The sequence below is a fragment of the Chelmon rostratus genome, chromosome 4 (assembly GCF_017976325.1).
Source record: "Chelmon rostratus isolate fCheRos1 chromosome 4, fCheRos1.pri, whole genome shotgun sequence".
Classification (NCBI taxonomy): Eukaryota; Metazoa; Chordata; class Actinopteri; order Chaetodontiformes; family Chaetodontidae; genus Chelmon; species Chelmon rostratus.
In genome coordinates, this window is record NC_055661.1 from 9,048,648 (window position 1) to 9,072,245 (window position 23,598).

A 23,598-nucleotide genomic window follows, 5' to 3' on the forward strand; every position below is an offset into this window, starting at 1 on the left:
TGTGCCTAAATATGTCCTGAATAAAAGAGTGACAAGAAAACATGGAGAAGGTGAGTGAAACTGTAAATACAGAGCATTGCATTTGCCATTTCCCTCTCCTCCATACAGTATGGTTATTTTAAACAATTTCTTAATTGAATTTATAGAACAGTAACTGTATTGGGATATATTGTGTTACCGTGATTCATAATGACATATACTGTAAGAGGAGATTTTGGCCATTTCACCCACCCGTAGGACTGCTTTAGCTGTAGGCTCCTAGTCTTGTTTTTTATTTCCTTTTGTGTTGAAACTGGTTGATGTTTCAAACAATATATCAGACTAAATAAATGTCTTTTGATTGGCCTTTTTCTTGCTCCTTGCTCTGCTGAAGAATGTCTGAAAACCGTTCTTTTCTGTGACCATTTTTTCGGCTTCAGAAGCATCTTAGCTTTCAGTGGATTTACTGCGTGAGAAACTGACTGAGCACATCTTGGCCTCTGCGTCTTTTTGAATGTGGCCACAGATCTCGGCCACAATTAGGAAGTCGATTTGGATAGACTATTGCAGATGTACAGTAGAGCTCTGTGTGGGAGTTTGTTCCTCTCTGGTCCTATTTCACTTCTGCATCAACAACAAGGCTGATTTTCTAAAAATCCTGGTTCACTTCAGTCAACATTGTTGCATTTTCTTAAGACACAATAGCTTCATCCCATTAGCTGTAATTTTACATATTGCAAGAAGCAGAATCTGTGAATCTGGTTCAAGCTTGAAGCACTACATTTTGGATTGACCAGTTTTTTTTCTGCTCTTTGTACATTTTTTGAAAACAAGTAATAGTTAACACAAGAAATAGCAATATTTTTCTACCTTGTCATTTCAAGTGCTAAATTGAAACCAATATGAATTCATCTGTATAAACTACAACCTTAATTGCTGTTTTTCACAGCACACAGAACTGTGAACTCACATATTTAAGCTTCCCAAGCGCTGAGATGTCTTCTCTGTGTTTATTAGTTCAGTGTTTGTGCCTGCAGTAGGTTGAGATTAGCTGCTGTGGTTAGACCCTCTGTGCATGGGGACACGCACAGCAAGACCAAAAACTGCGCGGGCATTTAATTTCTGAGTAAAAAATGATCTTGAGCATGAGGAATCAAGGTCACAGCGTGTCCCACTTCTTCTCTGGGCTTTGTTTGCCTCAGAGCCGCTTTCAGCTGAACGTTTAGTTGGAACCAGATGGAGAATGCTGGATGTCAGCTACTTCCATACATCCCACCGTGGCTGGTATCCACATGGGGTCCCGATGCACACCTCTCTCTGTCTTTGTGTTTCTGGATCATGCTGCGTCAGGATCACGAGGATTCAAACATAATGGCTAATTAGCTCAGATCTACAGTATGTTTCAATATGGTGCGCAAGGCTGTCACAAGAAAAAAACAAGGGGTATCTGTCTCTTTCGCCACCACGGTGCATCTGTTTTTATCTGTCGTCCTCTCTCTGTCCTCTCTTTCTGCTCCCCTGAAAACCATCTGGTGGTTTGGTCAGGATCACTGTCCCCTTGGGTGGGTATTCTGGCATGAAAATCTGCCCAGACAGCATTTATTGGCTTCAAGCTTGTGACCTTTAGAAATCTAACTTCACTGATTGGCTGCGTTTTAGTTCCTCTTCGGTTTATTTTGTTTAAGGCCTACGTGCTCTGTAGAGCTGGGCAATATATGGATTTAATATCAATATGATGATCAATCAAATTAGATATTATACGTTTTAAACTTATTAGATGTTGAAATGAAAATCTTCAAAATGTCTTCAAATAGTTACTGGCAGAATATCAAGATATTGTATAAATATTGTATTTAAGAAATAAGTTTAATTTATTGAATTACTGACATTATGAATCTCCTACAGATCCGTTTACTCAAATCACACTTTTGACTAAATGAATTGTGTGAATCCCACATATAGCTACAGTAACCAGTGACCTAGAGGTTGGAGAAGCGGCTTGTGATCGAAAGGTAGCCGGTTCGATTCCCTCACCGGACTGGCAGAAAAAAAATTGGGTGTGGTGGAGTATCCTCTCCCCCTCCATTAGCCGGCTGATGTGCCCTTGAGCAAGGCACTTAACCCCCAATATGCTCCCTTGAATGCAGCCCACTGCTCCTGTGTGTTTCACTGCATGTTGCATGGTGCATGTGTGTGTTTCAGTAAACCAGTGATGGGTTAAATGCAGACAATAATTTCCCAGTTTGGGATTAGTAAAGTAAATTAAAAAAATAAAAATAAATAAAACAAAATAAAACATGTAGTTCAACTAGTGAATTAAGCGATTGTCCGTTCCTGAGGGCAAGAATCTTTTGGTCATAACACTGCATTAATTAGGAAATCAGAAATGAGCCAGCAATGAACTTTTTATTTCATTCATTCATTAATTTATTCATATATTTATTATGCACAGGTATTAAAAAAATAAAAATACTTTTTATAATATTATTGCTTATAATTTCCTGTATTTTCATCTATTCAACAAACAAAACTTCAATAACTAATTTTAGGGGTTAATTACAGTGTGCCTGGAATCATTAGTATGGAAAACTATCACATATAATAACATTCCACTGAACATCGATGAATGATAATATTCACTGATCCGCTGTTCTCTACTACAGTATTTCTTTCTTCCTGTATCTTTATCCCTCCTGTGCTGGACTAACCTGCTCTGCCAAACAGAATGCTGTCTGCAGGGGCCTCCAGTCCCACTGCTGAGCTAATTAACGAGGTGTAAGGTGTGTGTATGTGTGTGTGCGTGTGTGCCTGTTTGTTCATGTATGTACAGTAGATCTTGTTGTGTTTGTGTCTGTCTTGTGTTGCTGCTGCCTGATGCCAGGTCACCAGGCCTGAGCTGAGTCTGTGCCAATAAGCTGTTGGCAACAGCACACACACACACACACACACACACAGAGTCAGCAGAATGCCAGATAACAGGAACCCTGTAAGAGGGCAGCCCTGGGGAAACACGTTTGCATTATGGATTCTCCCATAAAGGACAGGACCAAATTCCAATGCTTGGTGTGTGTGAGTCGGGGGTCAGAAGGTGTATGCTGCAGCTGCTGTTATAGTATATTATTCTGCCAGGAGACAATTAAAAAGTGCCTCAATCATGAAAACACCGCTGTCATGACTACTCAAACTTAAACAGTTTAGGAGACATTCTTTGTTTGTTTTTCTTTTTTTCTGATCAGGATCTTTGTGATTGTGCAGGTTAGACTCAGACTTCTGATTGAGCTAAGGAAGTTCAATGTAATGTCCTGCAAAGTAAAGTTGTATTAGAAAATGAGATGACTAAATCCATAAAACCCTTTTTACCCTAACAATGACATGCGTGCATGCATATCTGCACTACATGTACTGTACAAATAGATGTTTGTTCTGCTAGTTTATTATATGGTTAATCAGTATAACAGACTGTGTTCAACTAATTGCCAGTTCATGAAATTTCCTGTATTTTCTGCCTAAAACACCTCATTTCAAGAAGCTTTTTCATGGAAACAATTATTCTGTAGAACAGAGTTTAAGGCCTTTATATTTGCCACTAAATTTGTGCCAAAAGAGGAACATTTGCTAGCCTGAACTACCATGCTGAAAATAAAGAAAAAAAGAAAAATGCCCCACCACAGCAGCGGTTGCTTAGTCTCACAGGAAAAAACAGGAGGACCTCAAAGCCTGCCACATAATACTTATATAATAATACCTGACATTTTGTGAAATATGCGTAATAAATAAGCTGATTTAGCTACTTTTCAGGCTAGCTGTTTCCCTTTGTTTCCAGTCTTTGTGCTAAGCTAAGCTATCTGGCTGCTGACAATAGTGTCATCATTAGAATCAATTTTCTCACCCCCCCTCAGCAAGAAGATGTCAAACTATTCCAATTATAATCATACGACTAAAGAAATGTTTTATTTTAGTAGTAGTTTAGTTTTATGATTTTGTATTATCAATTCGACAGATCCTGTTTTTTTTCTGTAGTGTGAAGCAATCACTGCTGTCATGTTTTTCAGGCCACTAAAATAATAAATAAGTCTTTTCCACCACATGTTTTTGAACAATAAATGAACAAAAGAAACCTGCTCACCAGTATGAGTAGTGTTATTCAGTCAACAGATATGAACAGTGTGGTCACAGACGTGAGCTGATCAACAGCAGCCTGAGACAGTACGTTAACCAGCCAATCACAGCAGAGAACTGCAGCTTCAACAAGCTGTGCTCTTCTCCTTGATGCCTCCTTCCCTCCATCGATAATCTCTTCTCGCTTGTATTCCCTCACTGTCCTCCCTCATCTCTCCTGTCACTCCTCCTCCCTGCTTCCCTCCTCTGCTCCTTGCACCCTCTTGAGTTTATCCTTTTGAAGTCATTTGTTAAGCTCTCCCCTGCTCTCCCTCAGGAGCTCGCTTCCTACACTGAAGGTGTCCCAGGAGTTTTTGATGGAGTCAGGACTTTCCAGAAGCTTGTTTCTGTGCAATTTGCAGAGACTTTATAACTGCAGTTTATAGTCAGAGGGCAGAGAAAAGTCTGCACGTAAACATTTTGCAGGTTGTCACGAGGAACCCAAAATGCATCATCCAGGTTATTCTTGCAAGCACTTTGGCTGTGATGTGGAGAAAATGGAGGTCAGGAAGATTAAAAAAGAAAAGTCTGTATGTCACCTTCTTCTGTAATGCAGCCCTACTTTTTTCCACCTCCTTTACAGATTGCTGTGAACCTCTGAGTGAAGATGGCCTTCTTTCAGAACAACTTCTGGGTGAGTGTCTTGATTGAACTCCTAGAATTGAGTCAATATAATGATGGAGATTATGCAGAGGGACACATGCCCACGATGGATAAATTGATCAGGCTTATATACCTTGATCTTTAAACTGCCACATATTATTTATCCACCTATTGTAGCTGAAGCATGACCATGAACCACTGAGCTTTTAATCTATTTTTTCAGTCGAGCAGCCAAGCTTCTGGCTCCCTGCTGCTCATCAGGTACGCACAGGAAGGGCTTGCTGTCGTCCTCCTCCGCTCACTTGCAGATAATAGAGATTGAAATTGTGTCAGCCCCCAACTTATTTTCCGCCATATGGAAAGAAATCTCATTCAGATTATTCTTGTGGACAGAAATAATGTCACTCTCTGCAGTGCTGATAAACGTAAATTACAGTGCTAGCTATGACTTATCTCAGGGAAATTCCCTGAAGCACTGTGAGATGCAGCTGAAAGTTGCGGTGGAAATAGCCAATCAGTGGACCTCGTGTAAAGATTTGTTATTATCATACATTTTTCCTTTTTTTTTCTTCCCAAATTTAACAAAATATTTGCCTGAGACCAGACCTTTAAACCTTCTCGACCGAGTTGACTGATTCATCTGGTTTCATGACTGTAAACAGCAGTTTCTTGTCTGAAGAAGCTAGTTTTCCAGTGAGCGCTGCAGGGAACTAAAGATGAGACAATCAGCACCATGGGCAGGACTCACGGCATTATCATGCTGTTGTCAAGCTGTGCACCAGCGCCAAGGAGGAGTTATAACAACAATGGCGGCTGCTGGCAAGATAGACACTGATATTTGCTGTTTTCACCGAGATCGTAGTTTGTTCTTACTTTGCTCTGCTCCATTCTTAAAACCCCTGCAAAACCAGCATGTTGGCATGGCTACGCATCAGTGTCGACTGATGTTATATTCAGGTGGATATGTTGGTGATTGCTTTGGGAAAATTGAATCCACCTCCCCCACAGCAATCCTGCTGCCTCTAAAATTAGCTCCAGGTTCTATCTGAACACACAGTATGACTCTGACCGTGTGTACCACATGTGACACTTTTCAATGCTCAATGCCAAGGACATGCTGTATTTCAGTCAGACTACTGAGTGTGAAGTGTGTGAAGTCACAATTTTGTTAACACAAAACCCTCAAAACCATATTTTGACAGAAACTTGATTCTGGTGCCAGTTATCCTCATGTTTTTGTCAGATTTCCCATGTACAAGAATTTCTAGTAGGATATAAGAAACACTTTTCAACAGAAGGCGGTCCAGTACACCACCATCACTAACTGTACACTTAAACATCACCATAGGGTTGAATTAACGCCTCTCTGATGCTGTGTCAACAAAAAGCTGATCTTTTCGAGCCTCACAAACTTCAGATTGATTGTATTGTGTTAGAATGCTTTAGAATTTACAAGTGTAAATAATAAACTCGGGTAACTCAATATGGCAATACGAGTTAATTATGCCATTATCTGGTCGCAGCTTAATCGGCGCAGTAATTAACGCCCTCATTAGCAACTTTTCACAGATGTGTAAAGTAGAGGAGGGAAATCTCTCTTTAATCCCCCCAACACCGCCCTCATCCCCCAGTGACTATGTCAGCTGTTACAGGGTCTCTGTCTCTCCCTCAGTTTCTCCTCTATCCTCACTTTCTGCTCTCCGTTCCATCCCAGCACACCTGGTACATCTATTTCAGGTGTGTCCTACTTCTTCTCCTTTGCCTCATCATACAGTCCCCAGTAATATTTTAGCAGTTGAACTAAATTGAGGTGAATTCAGACACAGAAATGCGATTCAGGTAGGACAGTGAGCACATATATCCTGGAGGGTTCTGGAACATTAAAGGTTCTTCAAGGTGAAATATTTTTTCCCCTTATTGGTCCTGTATCTGGGTGTTTGTACTCTACCTGCAGGCAGAGATGAGGAGGAGTGGTTCCTTATAGATTATTAACTGTCAGTCTGTCAGTGTCAAATGATCTCTCTGGTCTGCTTTTGTGGCAGGAGGGGGGCAGTAATCAGCTTTTTCCTGCCCCAAAACCTGCTAAAAATCAGTCAACCTCTAGTACACAGTTTTTTGCCATGTGCATGATAGCAGACAAGCAGGTCTGCAGGCAGTGGGAAAAGCTAGAAAACGCGAGCGAACTGGTAGGGAGGGAAGCACGCAGACAGGGAGTCTTGCAGCAGAATTTCAGCCAGGCAGGAAGAGAGGGTCGGAGAACTGCTGTTTTCTCATTGTAAGGCTTTGCTGCTGTGTGGACCTCTGAAATACAGCGACAGTTTCTTGATCACTTAGCTAATATTATGTGTTATTGTTATTTGTATGCCTTCATGCGTGTTTACTTATTAATAACTGTGTTTCCCACTCAGCCTGCTTTCAGACACAAATAGTGGTGTGATATAAATCAAGCCTTCAGTTAATTAGACAGCGCAGCCACTTGGGAACAAGTCACACACAGAGCTTCGTCTTGTTTGGCTCAAGAACATTCGCAGCCGGTTACAAAGCCTCCTCATAGCACGCTGTCCTTTCCCATTAACCATATAAGAGCTGGGCTCATGGCCCACAGGGGGAAGCCCATCAGCTATAATTAAGTACATCCTTATGAAATTACAGCGCTGTTAAGTATTCAGAACAGACTTTCTTTAAGGATTGCTGCTGCTTTTTTATTCTTGGAATTTAGTTTTTTCATTTTCAGAAAGATTTTATGCAACACAGAAAAAAAGGTATTTCAGCAGGCTCTGGGATACTCCGTTTAAGTGATTCTCATGACGAATGGATAACCAACCCCAACAGCTGGCAAAAGCCCAGGGCCCTGGACTCCTATGGGCTCCTGTGGCCCCGGATTATTGTGGGGTAAATACTGTAGTTTGAGGTAATTTGATTACCTGGAAATATGGAAATATGTACCACCAAAGCACAGTGTTGACTGGCATGATAAGGGCTTTAATATTAATAATAGTAACTTTATATAATGTCTTTCAAAACATTGTTGCAAAGTGCTTCACAAACTGGGTATACAGTTAAAACAGTGAAAGAGAGAGCGGGGTTGCGCATTGCATTTATTGGTAACATGTCAAAGCAAAAACTAGTGGAATAGGAATAGTGCAATAATGTCAAAGTAATTAAAACAAAATTAATCGAATATTTTCTACAAGGCTTTTATATAGTAGGGCTCAGACAGTGCAGAGCTTTAAAAGTCAGCAATAAAATCTTACAGTCATTTCTAAAACGTATAGGCAACCAGAGTCAAGGATGGGAGCAATGTGATCTTGTTTTTTGGAGTTGAAGGCAACAGATGACTTTTTGACTAGGGCCAGAATAAACGGCATTGCAATAATCAAGGCATGATGAAATAAAAGCACGATGATCTTCAAGACAACTTCTGTGTAATCTGTCATAGGAAACTGGCGTGTGAGCTCATCATGTTTTTTTAGTAAGCAAATGTAAACTTTTCTAAGTTTCTCAAGCTATCATCCTCTGTCATTCTACATTTTTTGAAGTTGTCAGCAGCTCCTTCATTTCCATCAAGGCTTTTTAGTTGGCATCCTACTGTTTTGTTATATTAAATTGCTTTTCCAGTGTGAAGACACTACACACCCACCCTGCCCAGAATTGCTGTGTAGCATGGAATAGGGACACCATGAACAGGAAGCACACTCGTCCAAAGAAACTTTGAGACTCTTAGATTGAAAAATAAATCACATTGCTTTAAATAATAGAACAAAGCGTATAACTTGATTCTTTTCAACTCAGACACGACTGTGCATTTGTGCCTGGGCTGCTTCACTGCAGACAGTAGCCTCATTCTGGTGGGATTTTAGTTGGTGGAACGCCACATAACTGAAAAATGTTTGAATTCAATATTAAGGTGACCCGTAGAAGGGTCATTAATAATATTCCCATCTCTCCTCTCAGTACAGACTGTGTATTGTCTCTGTGCAGTGGCACATAGACCACAAAAAGAGGATTTGAATGAACTATTTAAAAGAATAAGAGTAAAGATCAGCCAGCTGTTCTGTTTTGAGGCTATACAGTAAACAGTATCATCCTCTATCTTCTCTTCTGAGAAAGCGCCTTAGCTCCTTCTTTGCCCACAGATAGTGTGCACAGAAACACACAAGCAACGCCCAGTGGGTTTTTATTATTGCCTGCTTCTCAGTTTAATGATGCTGACGCTGTTGCCCTCCCATCACTTTGAGTCATGGTGTTTTCTCTTGCGGTGAAAAACAGTAAACACACAGTGTGGAACTTATTCTCCTTCCCATGTTTCCCCCCCTCTCCTGCCTCTGTCTCTTCCCTCACTCCTCCCATCCTCGTCTGTTCCCTTCTCCTGCCCTTTGCATTGTTTCTCAGTTGGTCCCCATGGATTTGTTTTGTGCCATGTTAGATTAAGAGCCAAGGTCGATGAAAGAGTTACTATATTTGTGTTCATGTTCCGGTGTGAGGAAGAAAGAGAGAGCACAACAAGTGAAGAAGGATCCTTTCAGCATAAAAGGGTTGTTTACAACTTGGATTGGATAAAAATGTGTCAGCCATCAGAGATTTTGCTACATGTAATGAATTCCCCTTATTTTTTAAGTTTTTAATTTACTGGACCAACCAATAACTGATATTCTCATGTGCCTATTTGATCTATAAACCATTCTTCATTTGAACTTTCAGAAAATAAACTATATCATGATATAGATCAATTTCATTCAAGTCACCACAATTGAAAAAGACAGGGTAAGTGCAGGAACTGTTCATATGGCCTTTCCCTCCTCCTCTCAAACACAGCAGGCAAAATATAATATCTGAGACTACCAGAGGTGAATTTCACAGACCCAGCCCACACAACAAATTGGTCTAGAGCCATCAGTGATGACAGACTGCTGCGGCTGCTACCTGCTCCTGATGTTATTGACACCTCTCTGCTATGGCACCGTTGTTCTGCTCAACCTGCCCAGTCAGCAGAAAAAGTTTCTGTGAGTCAGCTAAACTCACAGCAGCACTGACAGAGCGGTCAGCCGTCCGGCTGGATGGCGCAGTGATATACTGTCTGATGCAGGGGTGGAATGTTTTCAGCTTTACTTTTGAGGGCTGCCTGATATATGGCAGCTGCATTGTGTGCCGTACAGACCTGGATCACATGCAGTCCCTATTTGAATGATCCACTTGTAGCTTGTCAAAATATTTGTGATAGAAGGTAAATTTGATCAGATTCGTCCGTCACAGTTTTGGCCCCAAAAACCCAAATTATATTTTATTCAATTAATTTTTGGGGGGCACAATGGGAGTGGTTTTTTAAGGTATTTTAGTTTAGTTTATTTCTCCAGGAGATAAGAGGCTTAAGTGAACAAACTGAGAAAGCTAAATGCAAATCAGAAAAATGTTCTCATCTTATGCAGAAATTCAAATGTATGATGTGCAAATAGATCTAAACTTTTATTTTCAGTCATCTAAACCAATTAGATACAGTGTGAACAGCTGCACTGTATTAAGACCAGCGCTGTGAAAGTGGTCTTCATAATCCATACCATAACCTGGATTCCAAAAAAGCTGGGATGCTGCAGAGCCCAAAAAAGTAAACATTATACAAGTTGTACATACAAATATAAAAGAAACAGCCACACTAACATTGTAGAGCCACTGACCACCGAGCTCGTTCGTGCAGCCCAGAGGAAAATAATTCCAGCTTTAGCCGCCTTGTCTTTTCTCTTTTGTTCTGTTCAGGTCTGCTCAGTACCTTAGTTTCATATGACGGATAGGCTGTGTTACAGAGCAGGAATGTCCTCAGACACTGGATCCAGTCTCAGACAGACTGTAAAGGCAGATTTGACAAACTGCCAGAACTAAAGGCACCGCTCTAGACATTGCCAGAGAATGAAGCACTGTATTATAAAACCTGAGCCAAGCTGAGCAACACCTCACCTTTCTGGTCACACATATGTTGAAATTCGAAGGAAAAAAAAAACCCATGAACCAAAAAACAGAAGTCTAGAAGAAGCAACTTTTTCCACAAGGAAGAGGTGAAGGTGTATATAAACCACCATCATGTTGTAGTCTGTGTCATGATATACATACTATAGTGTATGCTATAGTGCAGTATACTGTAGTGACAAAACAGTGTCAAAATAGTTTGAGAGTCACACTCTCCAGAATCAAACTGATAAACAGGTCATAGCGGTTTTCTTGAATATCCTGCGTTTGTTCCCCCCTGGGATGTTGGAGAAGAGACGTGCAACCTGTTTGCTAATTTCAATATGCGTGTGGGTCTCTCACACAGGTCTGCACCTTGCTTTGTGCATATTCTCAGGTAGAAAGTACATACTGTCCATTAAGTCTTCTGTTTCAGTCTGCCCTTTCGAACTCGTCTTTTTTAATTTTTACGTGGCTTTTTGTGCCTCAAATGTATTCAAAATCTGATTTTGGTGGATATTTTAGAAAAAAATGTGATGTCTCTTAAACATCCATCATATCTTTCCAAGTTTGAAAACCAGAAGCAAAGACACATACACGCATATAGCTCAGTGAGTAGTGTGTTTATCCAGTCGAGTGTAGGAGGGGTTCGTGCCCATGTCTGAGAGAAAGAGACAGTTGTCAATCATCTATTATTCAGGCATTTTGAAAGAAAATATCCATTGTGTCTGGCCATCACACAGGAAAAGCAGAAATTGCTGGCTGGTGTCGGTGCCTCTCGTCCCACTCCTTTTGTGGTTGACCGCACATTTAAGGCAAACTTGCAGATGACCATCTTTTATTTGTTGTGGTAAAGCAGCTGTGAAGCAGGCCCTGCAGTGCAGAATTTAGCTTGGCCCAGGTTCCCTCACTGCCTATAATTAGTTTCATACAAGCCAGAGGGGAAGTCTGAAAGTGCGTCTAATTAGAATCAAGTGAGAGCAGTTAGACCAAACTCTGGACATGCATAAAGCACACCAAGTTTCACACAGGTGCACACACATGCACAGATAATACAACGATAAAGGAGGAAAAATGTGCCATTTGGCTCAGGTGGTATAGAATAAGAAATACTTTTTGATTAGTCGCCTAAAATACTGTGTGACAAAGATACACTAGCAGCATAAGATATAGGAAAGATTGGCAGGCCTCGTTCTCTTTTTACACGTCCCTACAGTAAAGCTTTGAAAACAAAGCAAAAGAGAATATCCTCACCTCACCTGAGGCACATTATTCTTACATTTGAATTTTTAACAGCAGTACTGAACCTCTGAGACCTTCTTTGAACACCAATAAAGGCAAATTGATGTTGTCAGGGATAAACAAATGGTGCCGTTTTGGCCAGATTTGGCCTTCCATTGTTTTGCCTGTCAGTAAAATCAGAAATTTTCCTTCATTGAGCTGCAGCTAAACATTTTGGCCTTTAAGTGTTTCTGTTCTGTGCCATGTGCCAGGCTATTTAATCATGCTATGGGCAGCACCTGCTGCCAAAGTGCGGTCTAATAAACATAACGGATGAAAAAGAAACCCACTTCATGTAAAGCAAACTTTCTCTCCAACGAAAGAAATTAAGTACTGCACTGGCCAAGTGTGCCCTGAAGCTTTGGTTAAATCAAATAAAACGTCAGTCAAACTTTTCTAAATCAAGGTTGTTTTTTTTTAAATTTTGGCAGTAAAACACAAAAGCAAAATGTTTCAATATACTATTTAGTTAGAATAGATATATAGACCTGTGTCTCCACAACACATGTCGTCTCCATCAGCATCTCCATCATTGGACAGCACTGAAAGAGCTGACCCCTGGCTGAACCTAAATGTTGACTCTCGTTAATATGTTTTCCTAAAGAACTTTGCTATGAAGTTTATTTTCCCCGAACACCATAATAATGAACAGTTTGAGGAAGGGAGGGAACCAGGGATCCAAACCCCTCAACAGAGCAATGTTGGCATTTGATTTACTGAGATAAAATGATAATTTCCCTGCTGCTCACCATCCCCCTTAACAAATTTCTGCAGATCCCCCACAGCTCTCAGTGGTCTTCTGAAGTCTCAGTCTTCATGAGAAAGTTGTACAGATTTTACAGCCCCCCCATTCCTCTTCTCTCCTCTCCCATCAGTCCGCTCATTGTCATGGTAATGGGCTCCATCGTGCGTGACCAAAGCGGTCAACTTAATTGATGAAAAAGAGATCACCGAGAGGGTAGAGGAGAGGGGGTTTGCATATATCAGACATGAAGGATTTTCATTCACCAAAGGCTTAAGGAATACATTAAGGCACTTGACGACACTTGAGGAAGACTGTCAGTGGTTTTCCAGCTATCAAGTAATGTGCTTTTGCATTGCTTAGCCTGACTCAACACCTGCAAGTACAGTATCACCTGACCGCTGCTCCCTCAATCAAGAACCTGCACACGTGCAGCTCTGCATCAGTCAATGACCTGTCACTGTGGTCACCCTCTGATCATAAACATGTCACTTTTGTTGCACCTACCAGTCTGAGGCATGTGTTTCCGTACCGTAAGCCATATTACAAAAGGTGATTTGACTGTTGTATCTGCCTCAAGTCTTTGACTTGTGGCACTACATATGCTTTTATGTGAATTATTCATAAATCTGTAAACAACATGTTCATTGTCGTTAAAGGACAAGGCTAATGATATTCTATTGTTTTGTTATTGATGAAAAATTACAGGTGGACTTGTCTGTCTCTCAGTCCTTTTTTTTTTTTTACCTCTTCTGTGGCATTCATCCCCAACCCCATTTATCAATACTGAACACATAAATCTTAATCAGGTCACAAATATGTAATTTCAGTATTTTAAAAAGACCTAAACAGCTGGGCACTGTACCTTCAAGCAAATAAATACTAAAACTGGAGTAAATAGTGCATTTGTTGCTGACTTGTTTCAGCTGTGGGTTGAGAAACATTTGTGTCCTCGGGAGTATTTACAGCAGCAGGGTGGTATACGTGGGGCTCAAAACAAACTGCAGTGCTTGCATTCATGGTAATTAAGGAACATATCACCTAGTGTAACGGTGGGCCTCACTGATGTGTTTTTAATAGTTTTGGACAACAGCGGAGCTCTGTGGCACAGAGGAATATCAGGCTTCATCAGTCTGGATACACAGACAACATTAGTCAGTTCATTGTTGGTTTTGGTCTTTTCGTTGGGTTTGTAGAGAAGAACACACATTTGGACTATCAACAGGCTTATTCTTTAAGATTTTGATGTGGCATAATGTTTCTCTCTGCACTCAGTTTTTCAGGCACCCCTTCAGCCGGTGTTGGTGTATTGTCTCTGTAGCTTTCAACATGTTCTATACTCTAACAGCTACGCCTTTTAAGAATAACATTACATAACTTTAATTTGGTAGATGCTTTTGTCCAAAGTGACTTTTTCCCCTGTATGCTGTACATGAGGAGCAAGGTGATTTATCTCAGGTAGAGTAAGAGCAGGGAACTGAAGCAGCAACTCCAATCATCAGTGATTAACCTGCTCTGAGCTTGGAAAGGGCAAGTTTTGTCAAGACCATATCATATTCAGTAAGTGCAAGTCAAACTTATTTTAAGGAAGAAATGAATGTGGCAACAGTTACACCACAAAGGAAAATAAAACTGAGTGAACTTTGAATATTGTAGTTGTTAGTCAACGCTTCCCCGTACTTGATTATCAGTCCTCAGCTGAAGCGATAACTGACAAACCTGGAAATGTTTGCTATAGAATAATAGGACTGCTTGTGGGAGACTCATGGGTATTTCTCCACCTTAACGATGTGTTTCTCTCATCCAATATGAAAGCTGTGAAACCACAAAGGAAGACAGACTGTCGGTGATAAGTGAGGAAGAGGAAGAGCAGATTCTCAGGGCCAAGTGCTTCTTACAAATCAATAGGTGTTTCACTTTGTGACAGAGAAGTTCAACACTGTCTATCACAGTGTTAATGTTATAATATGCTAAACAGTCAAAGTGCTACTGCAATAGAGTTATGGTGCATCACTCGAGAGTATTTGTATTGTTTTTTCAAATATTTAACAAGGCTACTTAATGACTGTTGCTATTTGAGCACCGTAAAAATCAGTTACGGCCAAGTGGACAAGTTCTATCACCACTAGCCGGTGGTGGACAGGTGCTGTGTGTGCGTGTGCGCGTGTGTGTGTGTGTGTGTGTAAGGCTTAGACTGGCAGCTCACCTTTCTGTGGCGAGGGTAGAGTTTCAACAAAAGGTGTCTGCCAATGAAAACACTGTACTGCCTGCAGAATGCCCCTCCATTGTTTATAAAAAGCTCATGTCAAAGCATCCAACTACTGTGTGACAGTACAACACCTTGTCATTTTGTTAAGAGGAGGAGAAAATAGGATAAGACAGAAAATGATTGATTTTGGGTGTTTCCCAATAACGCTGCGTTCAGTGTGATTGAGCCCAACAATAACTCAAATCTCAATCTTAAAGCAGTGGCAGACTGTTTCAAGATGATGTAACTTGCCTCAATAAGGCTGCAACATTAGTAGTTTTCTTTTCACGGCTAATTTACATAGCAACTTTAAAAACTGTCACACCACAGTAACACAAACTACATCTTATTTGTATTATTAAAATTATGTTATATAGAAACATGAAAGATCTGTACACCCAAATCACACACACACAAACACACTAAAAACATGTTCTCGCACTTATTGCTGCTGGTATCTTCCCCGATGTGCACTTTCTTTTTTGTGCTATGAAACTTTTTTGTGATATACATTGAGATATGAGGTAATATTCCTGCCACCACCCCGATTCACATTGCGGTGATTAGAATTTAACTTGTGCTCACAACCTTGAAAAAGGACATTTAAAAAATCCACATCTTACTAGCTTTCATTAAAAATTTACTGTGTGTGTGTGTGCGTGTGTTGAGTGAACTGACTTTGAACATGGCAGGTTTGCAAACATTACCCTAACCTTGGTATTTTTGGCTGTCTTATTACGGAAATAAAAGATGCAGAAAGGCAGATGTGTGCACATCCTGTCCTTCATTTTGGCAGGTGAAGCATAAAAAATTGAAAGGAAATAGAGAGTGTCTGCTGTTATTTTCATTATTAATGGTTTGGTCAATAGAATCCTTACAGTCCCCTATAATAAGTACTTAAAGCTTGAGGTGTCATTTTCCAATTGCTTCTTTTGTCTGGCAAACAATCCAAAATATTCAATTTACTGTCACACAAGTAAAAACGATGAGCAAACGCTCATAAATGAGAACTTGCACCCAGAGAACAGTTCAATCAACTGATTAATCAGCTATTAGAATGAATGTTTTGGCCCACTCTTGGGAGCTTTACACCAGTCTGCAGATGCCCTCCATTTTTTCTTGCATCATGAAAAACAGCTCAGGGAAAGTGACTGTGTTAAGCTGATGTCAGCAGGGATGCTTCACTGGCTGAGCTAGCTTGGTGTTTTCTGCCAGGTCTTGTGTCATCAACCTGTCTGAGATGCCTCTCAAAACAACTGTTTCTCGCTCTGACCGCTGGGAGTCTGGAGCCTAGTTCGCTTGACTGCGCCTCTGCCTTGCATAGTGTGTGAATCTGCCTGTGTGTGGTTTTGGGTGACCCTTCATTGGCATTCCAGCCATTCCCCTGGTACCTGGGAACTGGTCTGTTCTCCTCCGACATGGTATTTTTAGGGCCTCAGAAGCAGCTGTCAGCGTCTCTGTCTGCACAGACAGAGACGCTGACAGCTCCGACCGTCTGTTGACTGAAAAATGTGGCAAGGCTCAAGAAACGACACGGCTGTTTGTAATAATGCTGCCTCAATCAGCCTCTTTTTCGGATTATGAAGACTTAAGTTAACACAGGTGTAGGTATAGGTAATTATGACAGCGATGGGTGTGAGGTGGTGTTGTAGTCTGTGTTAAATCTACTTAGCTGCAAGGTATGCAACTCTTCTCTCAACAACAACCCAGCTCTGTGGATTTCTCACATTTTACTGAGTCATGTTCGCCTTAAGGTTTTTATGCTTGTCAGATGAACAGCAGACAGTGAGAGATAATTTCCAGTGGAGTGCAGCAGCAGTTCAAAGCCCCATGTGCACTAATTGCCCCTTATTACAAACATTGTTTAAACCAAAAGTGACAAAATGCCTGTCTAAACCAACGTTTAGACAGGCATTTTATTAATGAACGATATGCAAAAAAGTGGTCTAGCTGGTAGGACATCCATCCCTCTGCTGGACTACAAGGCAAACTACTTCCTGTGGTCTGTTGTACATAACACATAACCTTTGACAGGTCACTACAGTTCAAATATTTAACTTTTTCCTGAACAAAAGTCTGAATTTCAGATGCAAGGCAGCAGCACTAACACACACTCACACACATTCCTATGTCTTTTAACAGTGAAATGTCAAGCTGTGCAAGCTGGAATGTAAAGGAAGCTATGTAATTTGTTTTGGTTTATGTTTGTTCGTCATAAGAATGTAAAAAAAACTCAACTTTACTGTTCATGTTCTGAATAAAAATAAATAGTCATGCCTGTATTGTTGTTTCATATCTGTAGAGAGTTATAAGTTACATTTCATTTTTGAGGATGTCATCATGCAGGAGAGGGGTTCTGGTGTCTGTTTTGGTCGTGGTACAAGATGAAAATTTAATTCTAAGATGATTTTGTTGGGCTGTTGTTTTCAACAGTCTCACTTCTACTGACGTTTTCTGTTATAGTTGTGATGTAGGTGCATATTCAGTGTTTATTAAGGTAAAATTAAGAAGCGTTATTGGAACTTTCAGTATGTGAGTTTTGCATTACTTTTTACTCTGACCCCACAACATCTCAGGTGTATATATTATAAATACAATAATCAACTCACTAGATTTTAATGATTGATTTCCCTGTTAAAGGACCAGTCTGTAGGATTAAATGGCATCTAGCGGTGAGGTTGTGCATTGCAGCCAAATGATACCACTCCGATCACCCTTCACTTCCAGGCATGTAGGAAAACCGATGGTGGCCATGAAACTCTCCACACATAGACACATTTTACCTCTGTCAAAAAAACTGCAGCTCTTGCAGTTTGGACATTGCACTTGGCCATATTGTGAATTGTATAGTATTTCAATTAATTGTTCAGCCCCAGCACATTTTACACTTAGACTGCCACTTAATGTTGTACATCAGATAGCCAAAGTTACCAAGCAAGCAAGTGGACACTGAATAAACACTATGGCTTACGCCAATGTTGAAAAGCTCTTGAACTGTTTAAAATCACCACAGTGAGGGTATTCTTGCTCAAAAAGGCCAATGTACTAAGTAAGCAAATCTGCTAATGTTGTTGATACACTCCAAATTTGCAAAAATGGTAACTGAACACAGTGTTTGTCAGTAAATCAGTGGTGTGTGTCCATCGCGCTCCACACTACTGCCAATCAAAACTGACTAAAATACAGCAACATGGTACTGACGAAGCAGATTAGCTGAGATTTTGATCTTTTAGCTCTTAGTATATAATAACAAATCATATTTTTTCTTAATTTTAACTTTGATTGTTGATTATTTAGACAAGAATTTTGATGATTTATCATAATATCTTTCTCTTTCTTTCTATTAATCATCCCAACACACAAATAACCTACATTACCCCAAAAGCCACTGATAAGTCTGTCTGACGGAAGAATATCAGTGTCAAAATGTAATACGGCTTAACCTCAAAACAAATGTGCTACTGCTGTACCGATGCACCATCTGACCATCTTTAACTCCCTAATGTTGGTTTGCGGTTCCTGGTTTGGGTGCTAACAGGCTGTGTGTGTGTGTGTGTGTGTGTGTGTGTGTGTGTGTGTGTGTGTGTGTGTGTGTGTGTGTGTGTGTGTGTGTGTGTGTGTGTGTGTGTGTGTGTGTGTGTGTGTGTGTGTGTGTGTGTGTGTGTGTGTGCTTTATTTATACCTTGGCAGGGGGAGAAGAATGCCGGCTTTGACGTGCTCTACCACAACATGAAGCATGGCCAGCTGGCAACCAAGGAGCTAGCCGAGTTTGTCCGTGAGAGGTAAGGTTTGTGTGTATTTGTGAATATCTGTGTGGGAGGTGGCGCTAGTGATGGGACTCGGGTGGAGAAATTCTGCATTCTTGACTCTGTACTTGGAAGGAAAGATGAGATTGTGCCATGGTTGGGTGAAATAGTCAGAGATTATAAATGAACTGTTTTGGATTTCATCTCTCGCTGTGTCTAACAAGATGTTCATGATTAATACCGTTTCAAAATCCTTGAAACGGTATTAAGTAGTACTGTAGATATACAACACTGTAACAAGTCTTTCTTCGTTGAACGGCTTCAGTTGTATCTCTGCTCTGATCTCTGACCCCTGTCCTCACCACTGTGCTACTTTTGAAGTCTTTCAAAAACTCACCCACACCAGCCTGAATAGGTGTATTATCCCTGGGCTGCTTTTAACCACATTTGCGACTGCTGGAACTGATCTAAATTTTAATCAATGTTTTCTCAATGCCTCATGCGAGAAGCTGTCAGACACCTCTCATTCCAAAAGTAAAAAAAAAACATTATTTTTTCCCAAAGACAATGTTGAGAGTCTCACAGGAGTACTTTTACTGCTTGGATAGCCATGAAGCTCTCATAGTTAAATCATCAGTCTAAGATATTAACTGTGTTATATCTCTTTCTTTAATTAAAAAGTCTGAGGAACACACTTTTAAAAACTTCAAGTAAAAGTAGAAGGTAACTACAACTCCCAAGGTGCAGTTCAGCAAGAAACATCCTTAAAACTCTGTGATGTGTGCACCACTAATGGCGGGCAGAAGCTCAAGATGACACTGTTGGGAAAAGTAAAAACAATTGACCGTCTCACAAGGACGCATCTGCATGCATGCAGTGACGTGATGCACGGTCCTACCAGCAGCGGCAAACTATTCCGCTGAACAACAGGTGGCGCCGATATGCCAAGATGGCAGGGAAGAAGAAGACTGACAAGCTGGTGCATGTTGGATGTAGACAGAGCTGGATTTGAAATACTTAAAATATCAGCTGTATACAACATAACAATACAACATAAGCAAATAGATTGTTAATTATCTATGAGAGTTTCGTGTTTCTATGTCAAGTACCATTTAGGATATTGTTGACAAAAAAAAATCAAGTCGCAGTACAGAAAAGGAAAAACATAACCATTCTGCTGCTGTGTTCACTAAACTCCTCCCTCAAACAGCAACTCTCCAATCACAGCTTAGCAACTGTAACCAGGCATGACACGCCCATAAAACACTGGATTTCTTGGTGTGTGAGCTGTAGTTAGAGGGACACTCTGCATTTAAAGGGTGGTGTCTTTTATTCCCAGTGTGTGGAGTGGATTAGATGGTGTTTTTGTCTTCTCTAACACAAGCTGCAATCACTAGCATGACTGGCTAACTAGCCGACTGCTTACAGTAGTGACCAAGCGTTACTTCCATGGTCAAGGAACACGTCATTAACTAACTAGGTTGCATCAATTTGTGGGGTTACAAGTTAGGTTAATAAAAGGCCCATTCATGACAAGAAAATCCACTACATGGTACTTTGTTGGAGCTGGTCCTGGATGATATCACAGTTGAGGCAAACTTTAGCGGTTCTGTTGTTAGCTTAGTTAGCTAGTTACCTACAGCCAATAGAATCTGCTTGCGACTGCTGTCATTTTGTTGCCAAATTGATGTTAGATGGCTAGAAATGAGTTAATCAGCTTACTAGTAGTACTGCCTTAAGTGGGGCAGTCTATTACTTAATTAAAAAGGTCTTCTCAAAGTGGGTAGTTTGTTGCATTAACTACTCTGTCTTCTAATTACTGATTAGCAGTGAGTAAATTGAGGGGAATAATGAAGTTCCCACAGGAGTTTGTGCCCTCACAGCTTGAAGTTGAGGCACACACAGTGCTCTGTCGGACCAGTGATATAATCCTGACATTGATTCAGAGCGCCTGTGCACATTCCTCACAGGGGGAAATTCACTTATCTGCTTGGACAGCAGCAGACAACAAATCAGCAGTCAGGAAATGAAATAGGGGCACTGTGGGTAAAATAGTGTGTGATCCCGTGGGACGGAGGAACGGCAATTGTGTTGATAAGTTTCCTCTGTCTTCCTCTCTCTCCACTCGCCTGAAAGGTCATTTGGATGCAAAACAACGTTGAACAGTCAGTTAAAGTACCGCAACAACTCTAAGCACATTCTCAAGGTTTCTCAGTTGCTGCGTGTTATGTTCACTACCCTCACCCTGGTGCTCAGTTTAATGGAGATACTTTGCTGCTTCTTATTAGCTTGGGACCACTGATACTGGTCCCAATTCAACCAAACAATGAATTGATTAATGGAGAAAATAATTTTCAGATTAGTTGGTAATGTAACTAATCAAAATCAATTTGGTGCTCACTGAAACTTGTTATTCTAGAACCCTTCAGATTCTCTGTAGGTTCATCCGTGCGAGCAACGTCTTCCACATTGTCACATAGTTTTCATGCTGTCATTTGATGTCATTACTATAAATATATTGGTTATAGCCACTTTGAATAAATTTGAAGTTTGGAGTCAGGCTGCAGTTGTTGTTTTGTGATACCTATGTCTAAAGAAAAATAAGGAATTTAAAGACATCACTTCGGCCTGTCTTGATACATTAAAATGTAATTAAAAATTACATTAAAAAATGTGATACTTAAAGAAGATGATTATAATTGAAAATGAAAATATTTGCCAGCTTTCTTGTGATCCAGTTTGAGTTCCGTCACAGTTTCAGCATCACTGCTCAACACTGATAGTGTTTGTTTGTTTCTGCCTTTCAGTACTTCTCAGTAGCAAGTTGTTCTCTTCACCCTCAGGATATTTGGATCAAAGCTCCTTGTCTCTTTCTCTTCAGGGTCTACAGATGGTTATTAAAGTTTTATACCCAGCATTGCAAAACAAGTCCATTTATCATTAAAATGTGACTTTCTTTTACCCAACAATGATGAAAATGAATCTTTATCTCTGACTGTGGTGGTGGTGGATGCTCAGAGTTTGGGGCAGAGTAAGCACTAGATAGAGAACATAACATATGAGGCCATTAGCAGAGGCAATAGTGTTGTGAGGAAGTGCTATTTGAGTGCATTACATTCACCAGTCTAAAGTTTATTTATAAGAATTTACATTATAGAAAATACATGTTGTTTTTCCCTTTGTGTTGCTGGCAGCTTTAGCACAATATGTAAAATTTGTGTAGGTGATTTTCACATTTCTCTTTGGAAGCCCTAAATTCCGGTTACTCTAATGTGTGTGCTTGTTTTTGCAGTGCTGCTATTGAGGAGACTTACTCCAAATCAATGAGCAAACTGGCCAAGATGGCCAGCAACGGAAGTCCGCAGGGGTAAGTGCCGCCATGAAAACACAGGGCACTACAGCAACTTCACCCAACATCCCATCCTCATCCGCTTCTCAGCCGAATTTATGCCGTCTGAAGGTGTTTGTTAATGTAATTATACATGTAATGGTCATATGGTTGCATATGAGATATAAATGAGGACCATCTGTATGACCAAATGTCCACATTTATGATTAAAATAATGCCCTCTCCGCTGTTTAGACTGTATGGTTTAATACGTATGTTTCAAACATTAAAATAGTAAATGTAGATACTTAGCAACGAATAGTACAAATTGATGACTGTAAGTGACGGCACCATCAAACCATTTGCTTGGGATGCTGCATGAACGTGCATGTTTCTGTCAGAGTTAGAAAGTTTTGGTTGTTGCACGTGGGACATTTCTGCATGTGTTTTTGTTTGGGCTCTGCTTCCATGCACCAATCAGGACGCAGCAGCATTTGAATCAAACATGTGGTTGTTTGGTGACTGTCAGTCAAATCTGATCAAACCACACCCACACAGTCCTGATGGAGTAGATGAGCAGAGTTTTTGAGAGTTAAACTCTAATAAAGATACCCAAGGATGATTTTTCCTGCTCCAAATTTGATTGTTGTTATTTAGTCTTGACTTTCTTGTTAAAGAAAAACACTGAGGATTTGAACCCACGTTTTCAGAGGCTTTTAGCTTTATTAATGGGCAACTTCCGTTCTTCACCAATTACATCTCCATACTATCTGCACTGAATTTTTTACATTATTACATATTCATTTCATTAACTTTTTTTTGTCATTTACTTTTTATTGGTTTTTGATTTTGCATGTAAACAGACAAACAGTAAAACAATCAGCATGAAGACCTATAGATGAGTACAGAAGTACCGAGGAGAAAATAACAACATGCATAAGTGGACTAGTAATCACCTCCAGTTAAGAGAATATAAGTATTCTGATAGTACAGTCTGAAATTACCTGAAATCCGGTCTTATAGTTTAGACAAAAGCACACCATTTTTTCACCATTGGTGAATGCCTCTTTTTGTGTTCTTAAATTAAACGTAATTCTTTCCATTACAAAGATGCTGTACACTGTATCAATCCATTCATCTACACTGGGTGCCCCCCTCTTCAGCCATTTCTTCGTTATTGATTTCTTACAGGCCACCAATAATATTCTCACTAAATATTTATCTTTGTTCCTCCAATCTAGTTCCTGTAAATCCACCAAATATAACAAACTGAAACAAAAAGTTATTTTTGTTGAAAACACAGTCTCTCGAGTTTGATGTACACGTAACCAAAATGGGGTCGCAACAGGGCAACACCAGAATATATGATAGTGATTGGCCTCTGTGCTTCCACAACATCTCCAACATTCTATCTGATTAGAATATGTTCTCTTTTGATATGGAGTACAGAAATAGCGAATGACATTTTTCCATGCATATTCTCTCCAGAGCGGAGAATTTGTTGTTTTCCATTGTTGTTTAAAAATTTCCGTCCAATTCTCCTGAGAGTCATTTCATCAACTTTTTAACGTTTCTT

At 40.2% G+C, this 23,598-nt stretch overlaps 1 protein-coding gene across 3 annotated transcripts in view; it reads left to right on the forward strand.

Annotated features, from left to right (window-relative positions):
* Window positions 1–23,598, forward strand: part of fcho1 (FCH and mu domain containing endocytic adaptor 1) — a 59,075-nt gene that overhangs the window by 9,737 nt on the left and 25,740 nt on the right. For all 3 annotated transcript variants that reach the window (XM_041936143.1, XM_041936144.1, XM_041936145.1), the window contains exons 2-4: window positions 4,721–4,771; window positions 18,639–18,730; window positions 21,987–22,061. In XM_041936143.1, the coding sequence (XP_041792077.1) occupies window positions 4,745–4,771; window positions 18,639–18,730; window positions 21,987–22,061 (194 nt within the window). In that variant the 5' untranslated portion in view covers window positions 4,721–4,744. The remainder of the gene's footprint in view (window positions 1–4,720; window positions 4,772–18,638; window positions 18,731–21,986; window positions 22,062–23,598) is intronic.